Raw genomic sequence first — 19,307 nt, 5'->3', positions numbered from 1 at the left:
CCAGAGAGGACATACTAGTATCACTCAGTCATTCTCATTCATTGACTCAGTAGCTATGGAGTTACAGTATATGCCAGGGGACACAAATAGAGGTGCTGTCTGTGCCAGGGATCAAAATGTTAAACCAACAGAGTATACTTCCCTGCTTTATCCAGGTTATTTTTCATTTTTATTTATTTGAGGTGGAGTCTCATTCTGTCACCCAGGCTGAAGTGCAGTGGTGCAATCTCAGCTCACTGCAACCTCCCCCCTCTGGGTTCAAGCGATTCTCATGCCTCAGCCTCCCAAGTAGCTGGGACTACAGGCACGCACCACCATGCCTGGCTAATTATTTATTTATTTATTTTGAGACAGAGTTTTGCTCTTGTGTCCCAGGCTGGAGTGCAGTGCTGTGATCTCAGCTTACTGCAACCTCCGCCTCCCAAGTTTAAGCAATTCTCTTGCCTCAGCCTCCTGAGCAGTGGGGATTACAGGCATGTGCTACCATGCCCAGCTAACTTTTGTATTTTTGGTAGAGACAGCCTTTCGCCATGTTGGTCAGGCTGGTGTTGAACTCCTGACCTCGTGATACGCCTGCCTCAGCCTCCCAAAGTGTTGGGATTACAGGCATGAGTCACTGCACCTGGCCTAATTTTTGTATTTTTAGTAGAGACGGGGTTTCGCCATGTTGGCCAGGCTGGTTTCAAACTTCTGACATCAAGTGATCTGTCTGCTTTGGCCTCCCAACGTGCTGGGATTGCAGGTGTGAGCCACTGTGCCCAGCCTCATCTCATGGCTTTAAACTTTACCCCTATGGCCCCATGGCCCCTGCAGAACTCTCCCCTGAATGCTACAGTGCTGTGTCCAGTTGACTCCTTAACTCTGCTGGGAGGATGAACAGGCATCTCCACCTTCATGTGTCCAAAGGTGACGTCCCGAACTTCCATACATGCATTCCCTCATGCTCCTGCCCTTCTCAGATGAGGGTGACCTTGTGCTTCCTAGGATATCACTAAAATCTCAGCATGCTTTTAAAATGTAAAGGATAATTACATTATTTGTAAGGGTTTTAATTTGTAATATAAAGAAAAAATTACATGTTTACTCACAATGGGTGAAGAAATTCATCATTTTGAAAATTATTTGGAGTTTTGGGAGAAAAATGTTAGAAGACCTCGTCCCTGCCTGATGTGCCCCCCAGGACCTCTGACCTCATCTCTTTCCTGTGTCCTCCTCCCTCCCCCTGCTCCAGCCATGCGGGCCTCTTTCCTGTTCCTGGGCCGAGGTTGCTCCTGCCTCAAGGCGTTCACGTGGGCTGTCCCTCTGCTGGAACTCGCTGGCCCCTCAGCTGCAGGTGCAAACACCCCTCCTTCCCCAAGTCTCTGTTCTGATATCACCACCTCAGTGGGGACTTCTGTGACCCACCTCCCATTTAACACTCCAACCACACCCTCACCCCCACCTGTGGTCCATATTGGCTGCTCTGCATGCGTCTTTTTGTTTTTTCACCTTCCACTGCCTGCAGGAGTTTATCGTCCCTGGTGCGGTGGGCAGCAGAGGGGACCGTATTTCCTCAGGGTGAGGTCTCCTTTGTATGTGTCGTTGTGTTAGAGGGAGGGTGTGTGTTGATTCTCAGCAATAAACAACATATTTCTAACATTCAGGATTGACTTCTAAAGACTGTTGGTACATGAGGAAGAAACCCGGAAGAGGAAGAGGAAAGCAAAGGAGTCAGGGATGGCTCTTCCTCAGGTGAGAAGATATTCTCAGTGGATTGTTCTGTCTCCTTCCTTTCCGATACCCTGGGCCTTGGAGTTGGGAATCTTCTCTGAGTCTGAAGCGTCCTGCCTGACACGTTTGCTCACACTCACCCATGCCTTCCCTCAGTCCCTCTCATCTCACTTAGATTCCATCTCTTGTGACCGAGTGACATGAACGTGGGAAGAGGCTGCACTGGGCATGGTCCTGGGAAGGGCTCACACCCAGACATGGATGGAGATGGGGTGAGGGTCCCATGGTGTCAGTGCTGTTGGGCAGCAGGGATTGTTCAGGGGCCACATCTGGATGCACTGTCAGCTCTCTGTGGACCAGGATTAGAGCAGCTGCCAATGGAAGTCACGTATTAATGTGCACAAAGTACATGGTAAATTCTAGAAAAGGCAACCAATAAGGGGAAATGTTTTCTGCCTAATTTTATACTTCATTTTTAGGTAATTGAGTGAGTTACTGTGTTTCTGACTCCAAAAATCTTAGTAATTAGAATGGAAAGTTCATACACAGACATGAATGATAGAAGGTGTTTTATTCCATCATTACTTTAAGAATATGAAATCAACCTAAATAATAGCAGGAGATTCATTAAACCATTCTTATCACATTAAGCTCCTGGAGACTGTGTTGTTACTGTGGAGAGGCTTGTGAAACAGTTGTTTTCAGGAAAAATGGTTATAATTTTTCTCAAATATTGGAGCAGTACTTCCTTTTTATCCTAGAGGATGGTGCCATATTCTCATTCCACCTATTATTATTTTTATATTATTATAATATTATATTTTCAATATACAAAGTCTTGCTCCGTTGCCTAGGCTGAAGTGCAGTGGCATGATCTTGGCTCACGGCAACCTCCACCTCCCGGGTTCAAGAGATTCTCCTGCCTCAGCCTCCCAAGTATCTGGGATTATAGGCATGCACCACCACACCCGGCTAATTTTGTTGCATTTTTATTAGTGACGGGCTATCTATCACCATGTTGGTCAGGCTGGTCTCAAACTTCTCACCTCAGGTGATCTGCCTGCCTCAGCCTCCCAGGCACGAGCCGTGCCCAGCGCCACCAATTATTATTAAATATATATTTTTATATTTAAACATCACATGATGTATACATTTGTTTTCTGGTAAAACTCCAAGCAAAGCTGCAGCTTAGACCCATTGCTATAAAGCATCTCTTTTCGCTGTCATGTCCTCCGCCCTTCTTCCAGCCTCATTGTAGAGCCGCTACTGTCAGTTCTGTGCTGTGGGTCAGAGCAAATCTCGCGCGTCTGTATTTCTGCATCGTTATGAGACTAGAAAAAATTCTGCGGTAAATTTAAAAAATACGTATTTATGGTTTTACTTTAGGTTTGGGGCTCCATGTTCAGGTTTGTTACATAGGTAAACTAGGGTCATCGGGGTTTGTTGTACAGATTATTTCATCACTCTGGTATTAATCCCCGTATCCAATAGTTATTTATTTATTTATTTGAGACTGAGTTTTGCTCTTGTTGCCCACACTGGAGTATAATGGCATGATCTCCTGCAACCACTGCCTCCCAGGTTCAGGCGATTCTCCTGCCTCAGCCTCCTGAGTAGGTGACATTACACGTGCCTGCCACCACTCCTGGCTAGTTTTTGTATTTTTACTAGAGACAGAGTTTCACCATGTTGGCCAGGCTGGTCTTGAACTCCTGACCTCAGGTTTTCCACCCACCTCGGCCTTCCAAAGTGCTGGGATTACAAGCGTGATCCACCGTGCCCAGCCCCCAATAGTTATTTTTTTCTGCTCCTCTCCTTCTTCCCACCCTCCACCCTCAAGTAGACCCCAGTGTCTGTTGTTTTCTTCTTTGTGTTCCAGTAAATATTTTACTTTGATATTTGATCCTACCGGTTGTGAAAATTTACATGTTGTCATGTTAGTAAACATGGCTAGCTTGCCCTTTGACATCTGCATTGGAAATTAGCTGAATGACAACATGTGGGTCCTTTGAGATTTTTCCCTGTATAAGGAGTGCCATAGTGGCTGCCTCTGCGCATGCCTGCATTCCTACAGATATCTGAAGCTTCCTCCAGGTCAGGCAGTTGAAAGGGTGATTGCTTCCTCTAGGATGGAGCATTTCCTGTTTTCTTAGATCTGACAAGACTCCCCTCGCCCCAAACTGCCAAAGTATCCTCTTCTACCAAGATGTGATTCTTCTTAAGTTAAACAAAACTTGTTGCCAGGCGCGGTGGCTCACGCTTGTAATCCCAGCACTTTGGGAGGCTGAGGCAGGTGGATCACGAGGTCAGGAGATCGAGACCACGGTGAAACCCCGTCTCTACTAAAAATACAAAAAAAATTAGCCGGGCATGGTGGCGGGCGCCTGTAGTCCCAGCTACTCGGAGAGGCTGAGGCAGGAGAATGGCGGGAACCCGGGAGGCGGAGCTTGCAGTGAGCCGAGATTGCGCCACTGCACTCCAGCCTGGGTGACAGAGCGAGACTCCGTCTCAAAAAAAAAAAAAAAAAAACTTGCTACTTTTTATATTTTTAAAATCTTTCTATATATGCACACCCACATACACAAGTATACACACACATATACATATACATAAATATATACACACACAAATGTATATATTTTGAACAACTTTTATTTTTTGAAAATCTGGGGGAAATGACAATCCTTTGTATTAACATCTAGTTTTTTGTGAGTCTCTGTAGGTTTTATTCTTTTATGGACATATGTATGTATAAAATGGATTTTCATACTTTGAGTAATCTAGTTTTCATGTGTTTTCTTTTATTTTGAGACTGGGTCTCACTGTGTTGCCGAGGCTGGAGCACAGTGGCGCGATGTTAGCTCACTGCAACCTCCACCCTCAGGCTCAAGCCATCCTCCTATCTCCGGCTCCCAAGTAGGTGGAACCACAGGTGCCTGCCACCATGCCCGGCTAATTTTTTTTTTTTTTTTTTTTTTTTGAGATGGAGTCTCTGTTACCCAGGCTGGAGTGCAATGATAAGATTTAGGATCACTGCAACCTCTGCCTCCTGGGATCAAGCAATTCTGTTGCATCAGCCTCCTGGGTAACTGGGATAACAGGCATGTGCCACTGTGCCAGGCTGGATTTTAGTTTCTGATCCTGATCTTTCACTGTGGACATTGTCATCTCTGAAGACATCACTCATACCCTGTCTCATCTGGATACTGAATGTCACTTGCATTGTCAATAAAAGTTTCTGGGCCAGGCACAGTGGATCACGCCTGTAATCCTAGCACTTTGAGAGGCTGAGGCAGGCAGATCATGAAGTCAGGAGTTTGAGACCAACCTGGCCAATACGGTGAAACCCCGTTTCTACTAAAACTACAAAAATTGGCTATGAGTGGTGGTGTGCACCAGGAATCCCAGCTACTCAGGAGACTGAAGCAGGAGAATCACTTGATCCTGGGAGGTGGAGGTTGCAGTGAACTGAGATGGCACCTTTGCATTCCAGCCTGTGTGACAGAGCGAGACTCTGTCTCAAAAAGAAAAAAAAGTTTCTAACATTTCTATAAGGAGAACCCTACATTGATTTTTATTTTTTTATTTTATTTTTATTTTATATTTTTATTTATTTTATTTTATTTATTTTATTTTATTTTTTATTTTATTTTATTATTTTATTTTGAGATGGAGTTTCACTCTTATTGCCCAGGCTGGAGTGTAATGGCGCAATCTCGGCTCACCACAACCTCCGCCTCCCTGCTTCAATCAACTCTTCCTCAGCCTCCCAAGTAGGTCGGATTACAGGCATGTGCCACAACGCCTGGATAATTTTTGTATTTTTTCTTTTTTAGTAGAAATGGGATTTCTCCATGTTGGGTAGGCAGGTCTTGAACTCCCGACCTCAGGTGATCTGCCCGCCTCAGCCTCCCAAAATGCTGAAATTACAAGCATGAGCCACTGTGCCTGGCTCCTTCATTGATTTCTTTTGTGTGTATTTTTTGTATTATCCACAAACATTAGAAATTCATACTGCGAGGGTATTGTGACCTCTTCAAAAGGTATAATAAGGCCGGGTGTGGTGGCTCATGCCTGTAATCTCAGCACTTCACGAGGCCGAGGCAGGTGGATCGCGAGGTCAGGAGCTCGAGATCAGCCTGACCAACGTGGTGAAACTCCATCTCTACTAAAAATACAAAAATTAGCCAGGCGCGGTAGTGCCAGCCTGCAATTCCAGCTACTCATGAGGCTGAGGCAAGAGAATTGCTTGAACCTGGGAGGCAGAGGTTGCTGTGAGCCGAGATCATGCCACTGCACTCTGGCCTGGGTGACAGAGCGAGACTCCGTCTCAAAAGAAAAAAAAAAAGAAGTATAATAAAATACAACTCAGAAGACCTCATGTGGTGAAAAATCCCTTACTCAGATGTCAGAACATTCACTACAAAATCCATGCTTTCCCCTCTCTCCTTTTCTCATTTCCTGTAAAGATAAGAACTCCTCCCATACCCATTTCCTTAAAATGTGTTTTCATTTCAGGGTCTGTTGACATTCAGGGATGTGGCCATAGAATTCTCTCAGGAGGAGTGGAAATGCCTGGACCCTGCTCAGAGGACTCTATACAGGGACGTGATGCTGGAGAATTATAGGAACCTGGTCTCCCTGGGTGAGGATAACTTCCTTCCAGAAGTGGGGATGTGCCCTTGTGTATCTTTGTATTTTCTCTTTTTTTTAGATACAGTGTCTTGCTCTGCCACCCAGGGTGGAGTGCAATGGTGTGATCATGGCTCACTGCAGTCTTGAATTCCTGGGCTCATGTGATTGTCCCACCTCAGCCTCCCCCAGTAGCTGGTACAGGTGCATGCCACTATGCTGGGCTACTTTTTTAGTTTTTTTTGTTTTGTTTTTTTTTGTAGTTGTTTTTGTTTTTGTTTACAGACAAGGTTTTCCTGTGTTGTTGAAGTTGGTCTTGGTCTCCTGGGCTCAAGAGATCCTCCTCGGCCTCCTGAGTAGCTGGGATTACAGGCGCCAACCCCCATACCTAATTATTGGTTTTTATTTTTTAAATTGTAGCGTATGTGTGTCCTTAGGGCTAATATGAGTTTTCTGTGGACAACATGTGGTTGGTTCCTGTTGACTGAGCCAGTCTTTGCCTTCTGAGTGCAGAGTTAAATATTTACATTTGAAGTATTACTGATGGAGAAGACCTTACCGTTGCATTTCTGTTACATATTATCTGTATTTCTTGTAGGTTTCTTTTGTTACTCATTCTCATTTATTACTTTTTGTGTTTAATTGCTTTTTTGTGTAGACATGCTTTGACTCCCTTCTTATTGACTTTTGTTTATGATGGAGTCTCGCTCTGTTGCCAAGGCAACAGTGCCGTGTGCGATCTTGGCTCACCGCGGCCGGCTTCACCTCTCCGGCTCAAAAAATTCTTGTGCCCCGGTGGCTCACGCCTGTAATCCCAGCACTTTGGGAGGCTGAGGCAGGCAAATCACCTGAGGTCAGGAGTTCAAAACCAGCCTGGCTAGCATGGCGAAATTCTGTCTCTACTAAAAATACAAAAATTAGCCAGACACAGGTGGGTGCCTGTAATCTCAGTTACTCAGGAGGCTGACACAGGAGAGGCGCTTGAACCCGGGAGGCAGAGGTTGCAGTGAACCAAGATCGTGCCACTGCACTAGAGTCTGAGCGACAGAGCGACACTCTGTCTCAAAAAAATTTTCATCACCTGCGAAAACTATTCTTTCTCCATGAGAACTCTTTGTTATTTATGTTAGAATTATTTCTGTGTGTGTTGCATTTTCAATATCACATATGTATGTGTTTTCTCATGCTATTTTCCTCTAAATAATAGGAAAGAAAGTTGAATTATGAAGAAAAGGTACACTTATACAAGTTTCTGTGTCTGTCCTTTTATTTGCTTATTTATTTATTTATTTATTTATAAGACGAAGTTTTGTTCTGTCACCCAGGCTGGAGTGCAGTGGCACAATCTCAGGTCACTGCAACCTCTGACTTTCGGGTTTAAGCGATTCTCCTGCCTCAGTTTTCCGAATAACTGGGATTACAGGCATGTGCCACCATGCCTGGCTAATTTTGTATTTTTAGGAAAGATAGGGTTTCTCCTTGTTGTTCAGACTGGTCTCGAACTTCTGCCCTCAGGTGGTGATCCGCCTGCCTTGGCCTCTTAAAGTGCTGGGATTACAGGTGTGACCACTGCACGCAGCCTATCTGTCTTTTTATTTACCTTTACTGGAGAACTTTTTGTATATTTGTGGGTTGGAGTTACTCTTTAGACTTCTTTCATTTCTTTCTTTCTTTTTTTTTTTTTGAGAAGGAGTCTCTGTCTGTTGCCCAGGCTGGAGTGCAGTGGCGCGATCTTGGCTGACTCCCACCTCTGCCTCCCAGGTTCAAGTGATTCTCCTGCCTCAGTCTCCCAAGCAGCTGGGACTATAGGCACGTGCCACCACACCCGGCTAATTTTTTTTTTTTTCTATAGAGATGGGGTTTCACCATGTTAGCCAGAAAGGTGCTGAAAGGATGGTGCTGATCTCCTGATCTTGTGATCCTCCTGCCTCAGCCTCCCAAAGTGCCGAGATTACAGGCATGAACCACTGTGCCCAGCCAGCCTCAAAGTTTTTAAAACATGTTATTGTTATTAGATTGGCTTCAAGTATTGCAATAGTACAGGCTCTAAACTTCCTTTGCTTAATAAGATTTGTCAGCCTTTGGTGATGTTGTTGATGAGATGCTCCTGTTCCTGTCTCAGTCATTTCACTGTCCTCTCAGAAATAGCTTAGACTGGCCAGCCGAGGTGGCTCACGTCTCTAATCCCAGCAGTTTGGGAGGCCGAGGTGAGTGGATCGCTTGAAGTCAGGAGTTTGCGACCAGTCTGGCTAACATGGTGAAACATCAAATCTACTAAATACAAAAAATTGGCCAAGTGGAGTGACTCACGCCTGTAATCCCAGTTCTTTGGAATGCTGAGACGGGGGGATCACCTGAGTTCAGGAGTTTGAGGCCACCCTGGCCAACATGGTGAAACCCCGTCTCCGCTAAAAATACAAAAATTAGCTGGGCATGATGGCGGGTACCTGTTATCCCAAGTACTCGGGAGGCTGAGGCAGGAGAATCACTTGAACCTGGGAGATGGAGGTTGCAGTGAGCCAACATTGTGCCACTGCACTCCAGCCCGGGTGACAGAGTGAGACTCTGGGCTGAGGTGGGAGAATCTCATCAGGCAGGAGAATCATGGCATTACACTCCAGCCTGGGTGACAGAGCATGACTCAATCTCAAAAACAAACAAAAAAGGAAGTAGCTTAAACTGGGAGGCTTACAGCACAGACGTTTATTTCTCATGAGTTTGGAAAGTGGGAAATCCAAGAGCAAGGTGCCAGCCAAAGTGGTTCCTGGCGAGAGCCTTCTTCGTGGTTTAGCCCAGCCATCTTCCTGCTGTGTCCTGACATGGTGGAAAGAGGAACAGGCAGTGAGCTCTTTAATGTCTCTTTTTATGAAAGCACAAGCCCTATTCACGGGTAGTCAACACCCGTGACCAAATTCTCTCAAAGGCCCCATCTGCAGAACATCCTATTGGAGAATAAGAACTTTGAACCTGGCTTTTGGCCAATAAGAACATTCAGACCAGGGAGCCTGCGTCATCTCCTTTATGTTTTTATTGTGCAATTTGTTTTATGCGGTGTTTTCTCTGATCTCAGTTTATAAATTTTCCCACTACACATTCTATGTTTTATATTTTATGCTAGTGAACTAGATAACTAAGGCCAATGCATATATATGGAATTGCTGTATTGCCTGGCTGTTTCATAAATGTAGTTGTGACGTCGTGGTTGCACCTTCTGACATTGTTAGTCAATTCTTTTTGTTTTTTGTTTTTTTTGAGACGGAGGCTCACCCTGTCACCCAGGCTGGAGTGCAGTGATGCAATCTCGTCTCACTGCAACCTCTGCCTCCTGGGTTCAAACGATTCTCCTGCCTGAGCCTCCCGAGTAGCTGGGATTACAGGCTCCCGCCACCATGCCCAACTAATTTTTTTGTATTTTTAGTAGAGTTACGGTTTCACCATGTTGGCCAGGCTGCTCTTGAACTCCTGACCTCGTGATCCACCTGCCTTGGACTCCCAAAGTGCTGCGATTACAGGCATGAGCCACAGTGCCCAGCCGTTAGTCACTTCTTATTCCTTATGCTGTGTATTTTTTTGACGTCATACATCAGAAGGTAATGATCTTAACATGTATTTCAGTTCTTATATTGTATGCTGCTGGTAAGTAGAAATTGTGGCTTTTTTTCTGTTTTTTCTTTTGGTTTTGGTTTTGGTTTTTTTTTTTTTTTTGAGACAGAGTGGCGCAATCTCGGCTCACTGCAAGCTCCCCCTCCTGGGTTGATGCCATTCTCCTGCCTCAGCCTCCTGAGTAGCTGGGACTACTGGCACCCGCCATCACACCCGGCTAATTTTTTTTTTCTTATTTTTAGTACAAATGGGGTTTCACCTTGTCAGCTAGGATGGTCTCGATCTCCTGACCTCATGATCTGCCCGCCTCAGCCCCCCAAACTGTTGGGATTACAGGCGTGAACCACCGTGCCCGGCCGTGGCTTTTTTCTTAATAGGAAATTGTTTAGAATTCTGCAGGCTGTATAAATGTACTTATTATTTGCTTGCTGATTTTATGGGTTACCTTATTTTACTAATTAATTTTTATGATTTTACATAAGGCTTTTCGTTATGTGGTATGCAATATAACTGACACAGTCCACTCGTTAATGTCACAAAATGCTGCCCGGCGCTATGGCTGACACCTATAATCCCAGGAGTTTGGGAGGCTCAGGCAGGTTAATTGCTTGAGTCAAAAGTTCGAGGCCAGCCTGTCCCACATGGTGAAACCCCATCGCTACTAAAAATACAAAAATTGGCCAAGCATGGTGATGCATGCCTTTAATCCCAGCTACTCAGGAGGCTGAGGCAGGAGAATGGCTTGAACCCAGCAGGCAGAGGTTACAGTGAGACGAGATTGGGCCATTGCACTCCAGCCTGTTGTGACAGAGCGAGACTTCATCTCAAAAATATAAAAATACAAACAATTTTTTAAAATGTCACAACTTGCCTTTTCTGCATGAATATAAGTACTTTTATAACAGTTATTAAGAAAAATATTGTATTAACTTTTTAATTTTTTTTTGAGATGGACTCTCACTTTGTCACCCAGGCTGAAGTACAGTGGTGCAATCTCAGCTCACTGAAACCTCTGCCTCTTGGGCTCAAGCAATTCTTGTGCCTCAGCCTCCTGAGTAGCTGGGACTACAGGCATGGGCCACCACACCTGGCTTAATTTTGTAATGTTTTCTTATCTTCTCAGTGCTATGATTGTTTGACAATAGAGAGTTTCCATTGATTTTGGTTATCCTTACATGAGCTTGTTGTGGATTATTTACCAATATAGTATATTGTGTGGTCCTTTAGCTTTTATTTGTATATAGTAAATATGCTGTAAATATGAAGAATATATGCTTTTCTCATTGATATGACAGTGATATGTTTTTGCAAAGTCGTATACACTTTATGGTCACAGTGGAAAAATACTCCTTACTTTAGGCTTATATACATTTGTGCGCTGTCAGTGTTTTGACATGATATTGGAAATAGGCTTCCGTAGAAATGATTTGAAGTACATGTAATCGCCCTTTATTTATTGAAGAATCTTACCCTTTTGTGTTCCTAAACTTTCAAGATAATGGTTGGGAAGTTTAAAATAAGTATTGTTTTTAGTGTCACATTTACACATTTCAGTATTATTTACCATCTGTACTTAAGTGGAAACCTATTGGTGTTTACATTTTGTAGATATCTCTTCCAAATGCACGTTGAAGGAGGTCTCATCAACAGCACAAGGCAATACAGAGGTGATCCACACAGGGACATTGCAAAGACATGAACGTCATCACATTGGAGATTTTTGCTTCCAGGAAATGGAGAAAGATATTCATGATTTTGAGTTTCAGTGGAAAGAAGATGAAAGAAATAGCCATGAAGCACCCATGACAGAAATCAAAGAGTTGACAGGTAGTACAAACCGACGTGATCAAAGGCATGCTGAAAACAAGCCTATTAAAGATCAGCTTGGATTAAGCTTTCATTCGCATCTGCCTGAACTCCACATATTTCAGACCGAAGGGAAGATTGGTAATCAAGTTGAGAAGTCTGTCAACAATGCTTCCTCGGTTTCAACATCCCAAAGAATTTCTTGTAGGCCTAAAACCCACATTTCTAATAACTATGGGAATAATTTCCTGAATTCTTCATTACTCACACCAAAGCAGGAAGTACACATGAGAGAAAAATCTTTCCAATGTAATGAGAGTGGCAAAGCCTTTAATTATAGCTCAGTCTTAAGGAAACATCAGATAATCCATTTAGGAGCGAAACAATATAAATGTGATGTGTGTGGCAAGGTCTTTAATCAAAAGCGATACCTTGCATGTCATCGTAGATGTCACACTGGCAAGAAACCTTACAAGTGTAATGATTGTGGCAAGACCTTCAGTCAGGAGTTAACCCTTATATGCCATCATAGACTTCATACTGGAGAGAAACATTACAAGTGCAGTGAGTGTGGCAAGACCTTCAGTCGAAATTCAGCCCTTGTAATTCATAAGGCAATTCATACTGGAGAGAAATCTTACAAGTGTAATGAATGTGGCAAGACCTTCAGTCAAACGTCATACCTTGTATACCATCGTAGACTTCATACTGGAGAGAAACCTTACAAATGTGAAGAATGTGACAAAGCTTTCAGTTTCAAATCAAACCTTGAAAGACATAGGAAAATTCATACTGGAGAGAAACCTTACAAGTGTAATGAATGCAGCAGGACCTTTAGTCGGAAGTCATCCCTTACACGCCATCGTAGACTTCATACTGGAGAGAAACCTTACAAGTGTAATGATTGTGGCAAGACCTTCAGTCAGATGTCATCTCTTGTATACCATCATAGACTTCATACTGGAGAGAAACCTTACAAATGTGAAGAATGTGATGAAGCTTTCAGTTTCAAATCAAACCTTGAAAGACATAGGAGAATTCATACCGGAGAGAAACCTTACAAGTGTAATGATTGTGGCAAGACCTTCAGTCAGACATCATCCCTTGTATACCATCGTAGACTTCATACTGGAGAGAAACCTTACAAATGTGAAGAATGTGATGAAGCTTTCAGTTTCAAATCAAACCTTGAAAGACATAGGATAATTCATACTGGAGAGAAACTTTACAAGTGTAATGAATGTGGCAAGACCTTTAGTCGGAAGTCATCCCTTACACGCCATCGTAGACTTCATACTGGAGAGAAACCTTACCGGTGTAATGAGTGTGGCAAAGCCTTTCGTGGACAGTCAGCACTTATTTACCATCAGGCAATCCATGGTATAGGGAAACTTTACAAATGTAATGATTGTCACCAAGTCTTTAGTAATGCTACAACCATTGCAAATCATTGGAGAATCCATAATGAAGAGAGATCGTACAAGTGTAATAGATGTGGCAAGTTTTTCAGACATCGTTCATACCTTGCAGTTCATTGGCGAACTCATAGTGGAGAGAAACCTTACAAATGTGAAGAATGTGATGAAGCTTTCAGTTTCAAATCAAACCTTCAAAGACATAGGAGAATTCATACTGGAGAGAAACCTTACAGGTGTAATGAATGTGGCAAGACCTTTAGTCGGAAGTCATACCTTACGTGCCATCGTAGACTTCATACTGGAGAGAAACCTTACAAGTGTAATGAGTGTGGCAAGACCTTCGGTCGAAATTCAGCCCTTGTAATTCATAAGGCAATTCATACTGGAGAGAAACCTTACAAGTGTAATGAGTGTGGCAAGTCCTTCAGTCAGAAGTCATCCCTTACATGCCATCGTAGACTTCATACTGGAGAGAAACCTTACAAATGTGAAGAATGTGATGAAGCTTTCAGTTTCAAATCAAACCTTCAAAGACATAGGAGAATTCATACTGGAGAGAAACCTTACAAGTGTAATGAATGTGGCAAGGTTTTTAATCGAAAAGCAAAACTTGCACGTCATCATAGAATTCATACTGGAGAGAAACATTAGAAATATGAAGAATGTGACTAAGTTTACAGTTGCAAATCAAGTCTCGAAAGACAGGAGAATTCATACTGGAGAGGCAGCTTACAAATGTAAGAGTTTGTGACAAGAATCTCGGGCGTGATTCACACCTGGCACAACAAACTAGAAGTCACACTGGAGAGAAACCTTACAAGTGTACTGAGTGCGGCAAAGCCTTTAGTGGGCAGTCAACACTTATTCACCATCAGGCAATCCATGGTATAGGGAAACTTTACTAATGTAATGATTCTCACAAAGTCTTCAGTAACACTACAACCATTGCGAATCATTGGAGAATCCATAATGAAGAGATATTTTAAAAGTGTAATAAATGTGGCAAATTTTTCAGACATTGTTCATACCTTGCAGTTCATCGGGAAACTCATGCTGGAGAGATCTTACAAATGTCATGATTGTGGCAAGGTCTTCAGTCTAGCTTCATCTTATGCAAAACAGGAGAATTCATACAGGAGACAAACTTCACAAGTACGATTGTGGCAAAGCCTTTACTTCATGTTCACACCTAATTAGACATCAGAGAATCCATACTGGACAGAAATCTTACAAATGTCATCAGAGTGGCAAGGTCTTCAGTCCGAGGTCACTCCTTGCAGAATATCAGAAAATTTATTGTTGAGATGATAGTTCCAAATGCAATGAGTATAGCAAACCATCAAGCATTCATTGACGTTAGAGTCAATTCAGCACTGACTTGAGTTTGAGTTGACTTAACATTGAGTTCAAGCATTAATTGACATTAAAGTGTTTATGTTAAGAAGATTGGGCCAGGCGGGGTGGCCTGTAATCCCAGCACTTTGGGAGGCCAAGACCAATAGATCACTTGAGGTCAGGAGTTTGAAACCAGACTGGCCAAAACATGAGTCACTTTTCCCAGCCTGTATTTTGTTTCTTTAATAAAAACTGTTGGGGGTTTTCATGGGTATGTGTTGAATCTAAATCACATTGTTTGTATAATCATTTAACAATATTAAGACTTCCAATCCATCAATATGGGTTGTATGTCTATTTAGTTTTTTTTGATCAATGTAGATTTCAAGGTACAAGCTTCTCACCTCCTTAATTCAGTTTATTTGTAAGTATTAAGTTTCATAGCAAATTGAAGTGTGTTCATAAGTTTCTTTAAACATTTATTGTTAATGTAAGGAAATTCAACTAATTTTGGGTGCTGATTTTGTATTCTGCAAATACACTGAGTGGGTTTATTAGTATCAGTAAAATCTTGGTTGATTCTTTGTGATTTTCTTTCTTTTTTTTTTGAGACAGTCTCGCTCTGTTACCCAGGCTGGAGTGCGTTGGCATGATCTCGGCTCACTGCAGTCTCTACCTCCCTGAGTCAAGTGAATCTCCTGCCTCAACCTCCTGAGTACTGGGACTACAGGCCCATGCCACCATGCCTGGCTAATTTTTGTATTTTTAGTAGAGATGCGGTTTCCCATGTTGGCAAAGATGGTCTCAGTCTCCTGACCTCATGATCCACCGTCCTTGGCCTCCCAAATTGCTGAGATTACAGCCATGAGCCACCACGCCCAGCTTTTTTTTTTTTTTTTTCTTTTTTTTTTGAGAGGGAGTCTCACTCTTGTCACTTGGACTGGAGTGCAATGGCACGATCTTGGCTCACTGCAGCCTCCGCCTTTCGGGTTCAAGTGATTCTCCTGCCTCAGCCTACCGACTAACTGAGATTACAGGTGCCTGCCACCATGTCCGTGTAATTTTTTTCTATTTTTAGTAGAGACGGGGTTTCACCATGTTGACCAGGTTTGTCTTGCATTCCTGACTTCAGGTGATCCGCCCCCCTCAGCTTCCCAAAGTGCTGAGATTACGGGTGTGAGCCACTGCACCCAGCCAGTGATTTTCTATATAGAATGTCATATCACCTACAAAGAAATAATTTTGTTTTTGAGACAGTGTCTCGCTCTGCCGCCAGGCTAGAGTGCCATGGCATGATCTTTGTTCACTGCAACCTCTGCCTCCCGCGTCCAAGCAATTCTCCTGTCTCAGCCTCCTGAGTAGCTGGGACTACAGGCGCGTGTCGCCACACCTGTCTAATTTATTTTTTTTTATTTTAGCAGAGACGGGGTTTCACCATGTTGGCCCAGATGGTGGGCCAACATGGTGAGAACCTTGAAGATAACTTGAAAGAATCTCCTATGTTAGATCTCCTAACCTCATTATCCGCCCACCTCGGACTCGCAAATTGCAGGGATTACAGGTGTGAGCCATGAGCCCGGCCCCAACAAATATAATTTTACTTCTGTCTTTCTGATTTGGATGAGTTATATTTCTTTTGCTATTTAATTACTCTGCCTAGGACAGCCAGTATTTATTGAATATAAGGGGTGAGAGCATTCTTGCATCATGAGGTATCCTACAGGAAAACCATTCCATTTTCTTTCATTGGTTATTTCAGCTGTGGACATTTCATGGATGGTTTTTATATTTTTGAGGTAAAACTCTACCTATATTGTTTAGGATTTTTACAAAGAATGAATATTGAATTTTGTGAAATGCTTTTTCTCCATCTATTGTGATAATGTGTTTTTTATCTGTCATTCTGTGCAAGTGTGTATCCCATTGATTTGAGTATGTTGAACCATCCTTGCATCCCATGGATAAGTAGCACTTGAATATTTACAATCCCTTTTTATATCCTTTTGAATACAGTTTGCCAGTATAAGGGTCTTCAAGAGGTTCGTGGAAAAATACATGTTATGAAAAATTTGTGCATAAATTTCACACTTTTTGTACCAAAATAAACTGGTATAAACTTGTTATAACATGTCTGAACAGGCTCTAGTTTGAGGCACTCAGAAGGATAAGACGTCAGTTTGAAAAGAACCTCTATCAGAGCAATACAAATTCTGTTAACATTAAAACAAGAAGAAACATCAAATTTATGATGAGACCAGACGCAGTGGCTCAGGCCTGTAATCCCAGCGGTTTCAGAGGCCCAGGCAGGTGGGTTACGTGAGCCCAGGGATTCAAGACCAGCCTGGGCAACATATGGGGACCTCCCCTCTGCTAAAAGTAAAAAAAGTCAGCCAGGTATGGTGGTGCACTGCTGTGGTCCCAGCTACTCTGGGCGCTGAAGTGGGAGGATCACTTGAACCAGGGATTCTGAGGCTGAAGTGAGCCCTGATCTCCCCACTGCACTCCATCCTGGGTGACAGAGCTAGACCCTGTCTCAAACAAGCAAATAAATGAGAGGCATAATTCCTCTTTTGAGAATAAAGGAAAAGATTTCCCTTTCTTTTGTCTCTTTTCTCAGGACATTTATTTAGAAAATTTGTAAATGTATTTTCTCTGTCTTCAGAGATGGAGTACCCCTCTGCATCCCAGGCTGGAGTGTGGTGGCCTAATGTCAGCTCACTGCAACCTCCACCTCCCAGGTTCAAGTGAATCTCCTGCCTCAGCCTCCCGAGTAGCTGGGATTACAGGCATGCACCACCACGCCCAACTAATTTCTGTATTTCTAGAAGAGATGGGATTTTGCCATGCTGGTCAGCTTGGTTTCCAACTCCAGACCTCAAGAAAGTGATCTGCCCACCCTGACCTCCCAAAGTGCTGGGATTACAGGCATGAGCCACTGCCTCCGGCCTCCCTCTTCTTTTTTTTTTTTTGAGATGGAGTTTCTCTTGTCGCCCAGGCTGAAGTGAAATGATGCTATCTCAGCTCACTGCAACTTCTGCTTCCCGGTTCAAGCAATTATCCTACCTCAGCCTAAACCTACCAAAATCAAAATGGCTAGGAGAGTGACCTCTGGTCGTCCTCACTGCTACACTCCCACCAGCTCCATGACAGTTTAAAAATGCCATGACAACGTCAGAAAGCTACGCTATAAGGTCTAAAAAGGGGAAGCATGAATAATCCACCCCTTGTTTAGCAGATCATTAGGAACCAGGTGGTGACCTCACTCATCCCCGGCCTGCACACTCTGTCCCGCATCCCACGCAGTGGCCCTAGGGAAGTCTCTGGAGCTGAGCACAAGGTGGACTCTCCCTCCCGAGTGGATGAGGAATAGGGAGAGGATTTCTACTCTGTTCTGTGGGCCGTCAGCATAAAATTGCTCTTTCCACCCAGGGAGAGATTTGCATATTATACTACATTTTTAGGTAATTGAGTGAGTTACTGTGTTTCTGACAGTGTAAAGCCGACCATTCTATTCTCAGATAGGAGAAAACCGCCCTGTGGCTGGAGGTGAGATATGCTGGCGGCAATACTCTGTTACTCTTTGCTACACTGAGATGTTTGTGTAAAGTGAAACATAAATCTAGCCTACGTGCACATCCAGACACAGTACCTTTCCTTGAACTTATTCATGACACAGATTCCTTTGCTCACGTTTCCCTGCTGACCTTCTCGCCACCATCACCCTGTTGCCCTGCCACACTCCCCTCGCAAAGATAGTAAAAATAGTGATCAATAAATACTGAGGGAACTCAGGGACCAGCGCCAGTGAGGGTCCCCGCACACTGAGCTCTGGTTAACTGGGCCCACTGCTGTTTCTCTATACTTTGTCTGTGTGTCTTGTTTCTTTTCTCAGTCTCTCATCTCCACCTGATGAGAAATACCTGCACGTGTGGAGGGGGCCAGAGGCTGCAGTGAGTCGAGATCCCACCACTGCACTGCAGCCTGGGCGACAGAGAAATACTCTGTCTCAAAATAAAAGAAAAGAAATAAGTAAATACATAAAAGAAGGTAATAGATCTCTTCCACAAATGTGGAATGGACAACTAACTGGATAGCCACATGGAAAAGAGAATGTTGGATCCCTATCTCACACAATCAAACTCTTATTTTAAAACGTTAAAAAAACAACGAAAAATAGAGAAACGAAGAAGGGAGCCCTGCAAGAGGGGGTGTTACTTTGTCGCCCAGGCTGGCCTGGACCCCCAGGTTCAGCGATCCCCCCACCGCTGCTTCCTGAGTAGCTGGGACCTCAGGCTCCCGCCCCCGCGCCCGCGCCCGCGCTGAGTTTATCCAGCAAGTGGTGACCTCACTCCTCGCTGGCCTGAGCACTACGTCCAGCATCCCAGGCGGTGGCTTTAGGGAAGTCTCTGCAGCTGAGCAAAGGGTGGACTCTCCCTCCGGAGTGAATGGAGAATAGAAAGGGAGAGGATTTCTATTCTATTCTCTGGGTTAGGGTTAGGGTTAGGTTAACATGAAATCGTAAGTTCTGCCCAAGCAGGGCTTTGCATTTCACATTCTACTTTGCATCCCCTTTTCAGACAATTCCAGGGCTTTTGAATGATGGCTCGGCCTTCCTGGCCATCTCGCCTCCAAAACCCAAAAACAGAGGCGCTGGGAGGGAGGCTGAGAGACGCACAGATCCCGCCCCAGCCCCGCCCTCTGCCGGTACTAAAGGGCAAGGTCTCTCCGCTTCTACCCCTACCTGGCCCAGGCCCCGCCCACCTCCTCGCAGGTCCCGCCCAGGCCTGGCTTCTGTCCTTCCCT

The 19,307-nt window shown here is 43.9% G+C and overlaps 1 protein-coding gene and 1 pseudogene across 4 annotated transcripts in view; both read left to right on the top strand.

Annotated features, from left to right (window-relative positions):
- Positions 1 to 14,768, top strand: part of ZNF845 (zinc finger protein 845) — a 40,020-nt gene extending 25,252 nt beyond the window's left edge. The window contains exons 2-5 of one of the 3 annotated variants that reach the window (XM_030819743.1): positions 1,232 to 1,333; positions 1,644 to 1,731; positions 6,229 to 6,355; positions 11,554 to 14,768. In XM_030819743.1, the coding sequence (XP_030675603.1) occupies positions 1,717 to 1,731; positions 6,229 to 6,355; positions 11,554 to 13,820 (2,409 nt within the window). In that variant the 5' untranslated portion in view covers positions 1,232 to 1,333; positions 1,644 to 1,716 and the 3' untranslated portion in view covers positions 13,821 to 14,768. Of the gene's footprint in view, positions 1 to 1,231; positions 1,334 to 1,643; positions 1,732 to 2,047; positions 2,123 to 6,228; positions 6,356 to 11,553 lie in introns of those variants that run through there. The other 2 variants (XM_030819742.1, XM_030819741.1) reach the window with 2 other exon arrangements.
- Positions 13,838 to 14,768, top strand: LOC115836911 (annotated as a pseudogene). Its single transcript, XR_004031913.1, has one exon. The product of XR_004031913.1 is annotated as a putative zinc finger protein 137 (transcript).
- Positions 14,769 to 19,307: the final 4,539 nt, after the last annotated feature.

This window comes from Nomascus leucogenys, chromosome 10, assembly GCF_006542625.1.
Source record: "Nomascus leucogenys isolate Asia chromosome 10, Asia_NLE_v1, whole genome shotgun sequence".
NCBI classification, from domain to species: domain Eukaryota; kingdom Metazoa; phylum Chordata; class Mammalia; order Primates; family Hylobatidae; genus Nomascus; species Nomascus leucogenys.
The sequence above is the reverse complement of the archived record's forward strand: the minus strand, read 5'-3'. Positions and strand labels throughout refer to the sequence as shown.